This window comes from Aegilops tauschii, chromosome 3 (assembly GCF_002575655.3).
Source record: "Aegilops tauschii subsp. strangulata cultivar AL8/78 chromosome 3, Aet v6.0, whole genome shotgun sequence".
Classification (NCBI taxonomy): Eukaryota; Viridiplantae; Streptophyta; class Magnoliopsida; order Poales; family Poaceae; genus Aegilops; species Aegilops tauschii.
The window spans coordinates 408,960,086-408,966,078 of NC_053037.3; the positions used below are offsets into that span (position 1 = coordinate 408,960,086).

The following is a 5,993-nucleotide window of genomic DNA, read 5'->3' on the forward strand; positions in this document are numbered from 1 at the left end:
CTAAGTTTGGGTGGGTGGCATACCATCAATCGAAGAAAAGAGTAGTACGGTTTTTGACTGTTTTTTATTTTTCTAGTCATTCTATATGTTGTTGTTTTTGTTTTGTATTGTGTACTATTTTCTTTGATAATTATCACATATAAAATGCTTTTTGGGGGCATTTTTTCTCTCTAAAAAACAGAAGAATGGTGAGTACGTTTTGTGATTTCTGCATTTTCATGGGAGGCGAAAAGGAGGAGAGAGAAAAAACATCGTCCTCCTCTGGCGCAAGCAAAGCTACCGGTACCAGCCGACGGAGGAAGCTGCAAGCATAACCCCCGCGCAGGAAGTCGTCGTCACGAGGTGCTGGATTTTGACCTGCTACCGAAATCCCGCAGGCTAGCTGCAAACCCCCCTTCGCCGCCGCCGCCGCCGCCGATGAGATCCGCCCCGCCCAGATCCAAGCCTTTCTAGAGCCTTACGCCACCTGCAGCAGCGTCCATGGGGGACTGCGCCGTGGAGAACGGCCACGCCCACCCGAAGGAAGAGGACGCGCCGGAAGTGCCCGTCGAGCCCGCGGAGGGCGCCGCGGAGCCGCAGGTGGTGGCTGGCGGGCAGAGGAAGCAGAGAGGGATACGCAGGGAGCCGTCGTTCTCGCGGTGGTGCAAGGACCCCTCCGCGGCGCCCAATGCCCCCGCCGGCGCCGCTTCGCCGGCCTCTGCACCGAGCGACGATGATTCGGAGGAGTTCGAGCTGCCGCTTCTGCCGCCCGCCGCCGCCGCCCGCCGCTCGCCGATGGATATCGAGGCAGGAGCGGCGGCGGGATCTGACAGCGTCCCGGTCTCGCCGTGGCTGATCGCCAAGATTATATTTCTGATAGCGAGTTGGTACACGCTGAGCACCTGCTTGACGCTGTGAGTAACGCGTTTTTCTCGTTATTTGCGCGCGGATGCTCAGAGGAGCTGTTGCCGGGCACGCGTTTGATGCTGGTGTTCTCTGCGTGCTCTTGTGCCTGTGGCCAGGTATAACAAGGAGATGCTCGGGAAGCGCATGTGGAAGTTCCCTGCCCCGTTCCTGATGAACACGGTGCATTTCACAATGCAGGCTGTTGCGTCGAGGGTGATCGTGTGGTTCCAGCAACGGGGCATGGAGGCAGAGCGTAATCCAATGTCATGGAAAGATTACTTTCTGCGAGGTAGCTACTGTGTTGTTTCAAACTTATGTTGCCCGATGCTTACACCAGTAGTTTGTTCCTTACATTCTGTCACAACAAGTGCCCTGGAAATTTCATGGTATGGTGCCTATAATTTGCAATAGCAACTTTGTGCAGAATGCACTTCTGTGGGATATACATATAGAGTACTAGTGTTAAAAGAAGGGTATGTCTCAGTTCGAGCTCAGGTGTAAAGCACTGAACATGGATGCTGTTCGGTTATTTTCATGGGCGGGGGCAGAAACCACCATTGTCCAATTAACAGAACATGACTCACTAAATTAGATTATCATAAGTTATCAAGTTATGGTTAAAGATAGAAGTAAAATTTAACTGTTGTGTTGCATGTGAATCCAAGCTGCTATAGAGCCACATGGGCTCAAAATAGAGTTTAGCCTTACACCTCTCGCTGGATGAATCGCCGTACTTTATTAACTTGCAATTAAGTTGGGCCATGGCCTACTGGATATTATTGTTTCATTTGATGAATCTATTTAATCAACGAAGGCTAGGACTTAGCATGGACTTATATATTTTTATTCTACTTCAAAATATGTAGAGTTTTTTTTCCGTTCTTATTGTGTTTTATCATCTTTAAAGATATAGTGACAATTTGAATATTTCTTCTGCAGTTGTTCCAACAGCTTTGGCTACTGCTCTTGATATAAATTTGACCAACATTTCGTTTGTTTTCATTACTGTGACATTCGCTACAATGGTACATTTCATTCCATGTGAGTTATTATTTCCTGCTCTTCTCACTTAATATTTGGACTTCTAATTTATGTCTTTCAATTATTGTGCAGTGTAAATCTGGGGCTCCAATTTTCATTCTTCTCTTTGCTTTTCTATTCAGGTAAGCTCAGTTGCTGATTCGTTTTCAGCAGTGCATGCCCTTTTTGTCTTCTAGTTTAGCAACTTGTTGTGTTCATTGGTATGGAATATCAGTTAGAGAACCTTGTCCTGAAAAAGTTGAGCTTCATTCTGCTGTTCTCTAATGGTTTTCATCTCCTATGGGTGGGTGGGGGTGGGGTGAAGAGGGTTAAACTGCACTATTAGGTTATGTGAAACATTTGTCCTAGGCCAACTGAATACTTTTGAACTAGCTTGCAGACTTTACAAAGTTGGTTCCATATACACATCATTTTGAGAAATGGGATGCAAATGTTAGAACTTCAAGAACTAAATTAAGCAGTATCTCCGACAAAAAAAAACATTGAGCAGTGTCTTGCATACCCATCATTTCTTACAGTACTGCTTCTTGACATTCACTTAGCCTTTTCATGTTCCTATGCAAATAATTCTGTGCCCTCTTGTAACTTGTCTTTCTGACAACACTGCACCTATTTCTGTTTAATTATCGGTTTATGGGTTTTTGTTATGCTCCATATCATTCCCGTTTTTCCATACGCCTGCTCATGGCGGTCGGGTTCCACTATTGCTAAAAAATAACAGGGCAGCAGAGTACGGTAGTTCAGATAAAAAGGTAGCCAACAGGACTAGGAGAAGTACGAAAGACGAAGGAAGAAAATTACTGCTCGAAAGACACATAAGCCCCAGCAACAGCAGCAAAACAAAAACTGAGACTACGCTGATGCAAATATATCACAGCTAACTACTCAAACGAAAAGCTCCTAGCACCAGAACCACAAAATGAACGTCAACAACCATTGTATTCTGCATCTCCATATCATTTCCATGTTATTAATCGAAGGTTTCCCTTTATTCCCTGAAGGCTAGAGAAGCCGAGCTTTAACATTCTTGGAATCATGCTGATTGTTTCTGTTGGAGTTCTACTGACAGGTAAAGTCATAAGTGTACATCAACAGCTTATATTAGTTTTTCCAAAGTGATATGCTTCTGTGCTTTCCTGGAGTGAGCTTAGAAAAAGACCTCCTAGCTAGTTTTTTATTTGATTATATTTTTGGCACTGTAATTTGTGGGCTTAATTTTGCATTCTGATTCTATTTTCTTCAATTTCTCTTATGTGGATTCATCATCTTAACTGTGGACTGTGGTAATAATGTTCTCTTGCAGTTGCTAAAGAGACACAATTTAATCTTTGGGGATTTATATTTATTATGCTTGCTGCTGTCATGTCTGGTTTCCGCTGGTGCATGACACAGATTCTCCTCCAGGTTTGTCAGTGTAATGTAGTACTTCCATATTTTTTGTTCTGAACATTGGTGATTGGACATGGTAATATGCCTTATTAATCCTATGTTCTACTTCCCTTTCATTCCTGTCCTGACTGAACTTTTCTTTTCCCCTTCTTATGCGTCCCTTAAATTTGCTGAAGAAAGAGGAATATGGTATGCGTTCTATCTTAGCTTCTTGTCCAGTGAGAGGAAATTATAAATACTGTTCGTTGTCGTCTTAGCATCTCATTCTTGAAAACTGAAAAGCAGCGGGATTAGCTTTATTAATTTCAGGCACATGTATGATTTATGTATTTTCATTGGACACCTGTTTTTGTTTAAATCTGAGTTAGTGCATCGAAGTATGAGCTGTAGAGGTTATGTGCATTGTCTTCTTTTAAAAAAATATCAAAATGATAATATCGAACGTGATTTGTTCAGTAAATATGTAATGTAACATCCTTTACAGCATCATTTTTATTGTGTTATGCAGGATTAAAGAACCCCTTCACCTTAATGAGTTATGTTACCCCGGTGATGGCAATAACAACTGCGATTATTTCCATTGCCATGGATCCATGGCATGAAGTCAGAGCAAGTCACTTCTTTGATAGTCCAGCTCACATATTAAGAAGCATCTTATTGATGCTTCTAGGTGGTGCTTTGGCATTCTTCATGGTATGGATCAGTACTCCTTCCTGGGAAGTACAGCATTTATGCCAGAGCATTTGACTTACCAATCATTACATTTGTCATGCAAAAAGTCCTTTTCTTTTTCGCTGGAACCAGTCAATACACCGTTGTTTCTTACTATTTCATTTTTTCATGCACCAAGAGTCTGAGAATACTTGTAATAAGCAATAAGTCCTTTTTGCGGTCATCTATTGTTGGTTTGTTGTTAAGACATGCTTGCCAAGTATTCTTGTTGGTATTCGCAAAAAAAAGTATTCTTGTTAGCATTTTTTTTATTTGGTTTATAATCACTTGATTTGTTCTTTGAAGGTTTTGACAGAATATGTTCTGGTTTCTGTTACAAGTGCTGTAACAGTGACCATAGCTGGGATTGTCAAGGAAGCTGTCACAATTTTGGTATTGATTTCCCACTCTATAGATACTTTGAATGAATTTATCTTTGTTCACGCATATAAGTGTGACTTGTGATGACAAACAATCCGACAGGTTGCTGTGCTTTTCTTCAATGATCCATTTACCTGGTTAAAGGGATTTGGACTTGCAACAATTATATTTGGTGTCAGCCTTTTCAATCTGTACAAGTGAGTTGAAATTCATTTTTCCTATGTTCAAATATTTGTTGTTCCAAGCTAACTTATTACCAGTCCGTATTTTATGACTCACAGAATCAACTTAAAATTTCTTACTATGTTGATAAGGTCAGACTTACATGCCAACTTTTTGGGGGAGTAAATTGTTCAAGAGGAGTCAAACTTATTAATTTGCTCACGTCCACAATTATATTTTTTCCTATTTGAAAGTCAATGAACTTGCTATGTCATGCCACCTTATACAGAGAGAAATGCAATAAGACTAACTATAAAAAGAGCCATTAGAAAACACTGATCATAATTTGAATACAAAAGCATAAAGTGGAAATATTAGAGTAGGTTAATTTCTGATGTGTTAGTATGGTTATTCTGACTATTCTCTTGTGATATATGAAGGTATCATAGGTTCAAGAAAGACCGCCACAGCAAACATGTTGACCCAAATCCCCATTCCTCCAATGGTGCCTCAAAATATGTTATCATTGATGATGATATTGAAGATCTGGATGATACAGGCTGATCCAAGTATGAAAGGTGAATAATCGAATAAATAGTTTACATTGTTTGCTATCAGTTTGACATCTGCATTCATTACATTTTCTCCTTTCCAGAGAGCGGACCATTTTATGGGCTGGCGTATTTGGCTCAGGACACTGCTACCGACTTACCATTGCTTGGTTTCAGAGGCAGCAGTGCTTGTGTTCTTCTACGGCTTTGTGGAGTTATGCTGCATATGCATGAGCATGATGATGATCATGCCATAAATCATATCGCTAATTGAGAAGAGGCACACTGATACAAGTAGCAGAAGAAAGATTTTGTTACTCGGAAACAAAATGGTGCAGAAATGGTGCATACCGGAGCTGTGCAGAAATTGTATATCATATATTATAAAAATATAAGAATGTTTTGCGGTCCATTAGAAATACAGCTGCTGTGCTTTTTACTGGCAGTGTGAAGAGCTCAATTTTGGTGCAACTTGTGAGCCCCCACATATATTAGCATTACAAAATATATATTACTTGCTGAGAATTAAAGGAATTAGATTGGTGGTATGTGTTGTATACGATTTTACACCTTTTTAGCTCATTGAGTACATGAGGAAGTGTAAATCTTAGACGCCAAGTTAGAAGATTTCTCTCACAAAATTGAGATCTTGTTCACTCTTAAATCGTTCTTATCGTCCTTTATATGTGCCATTACAATTCCTTTTTCAGCATATTAGAGCTTGGCTAATGGGTGATCTTCTGTGGTCTGGATGTTCTCCCCACTGCTATAGCAACTTAGAGGCCAGATCTAAAATCTGCAATCAGCTTTAAATATAGTTTGGTTGCTCGCAGCCCCGTTTAGGCTCTGGGGGTGCAAATTTGGCAGTTTTGG

General features: G+C 41.0%; 1 protein-coding gene across 1 annotated transcript; it reads left to right on the forward strand.

Moving 5' to 3' along the window:
* The first annotated feature begins 255 nt into the window (after window positions 1-255).
* Window positions 256-5,784, forward strand: LOC109770806 (probable sugar phosphate/phosphate translocator At1g06470). Its single transcript, XM_020329516.4, has 12 exons — window positions 256-893; window positions 1,002-1,174; window positions 1,825-1,910; window positions 1,999-2,048; window positions 2,928-2,995; window positions 3,230-3,330; window positions 3,492-3,504; window positions 3,824-4,008; window positions 4,333-4,419; window positions 4,510-4,604; window positions 5,010-5,147; window positions 5,225-5,784. Exons 1-11 carry the CDS (start codon window positions 481-483, stop codon window positions 5,131-5,133), a joined length of 1,395 nt encoding a protein of 464 aa, XP_020185105.1. The 5' UTR covers window positions 256-480; the 3' UTR covers window positions 5,134-5,147; window positions 5,225-5,784.
* Window positions 5,785-5,993: the final 209 nt, after the last annotated feature.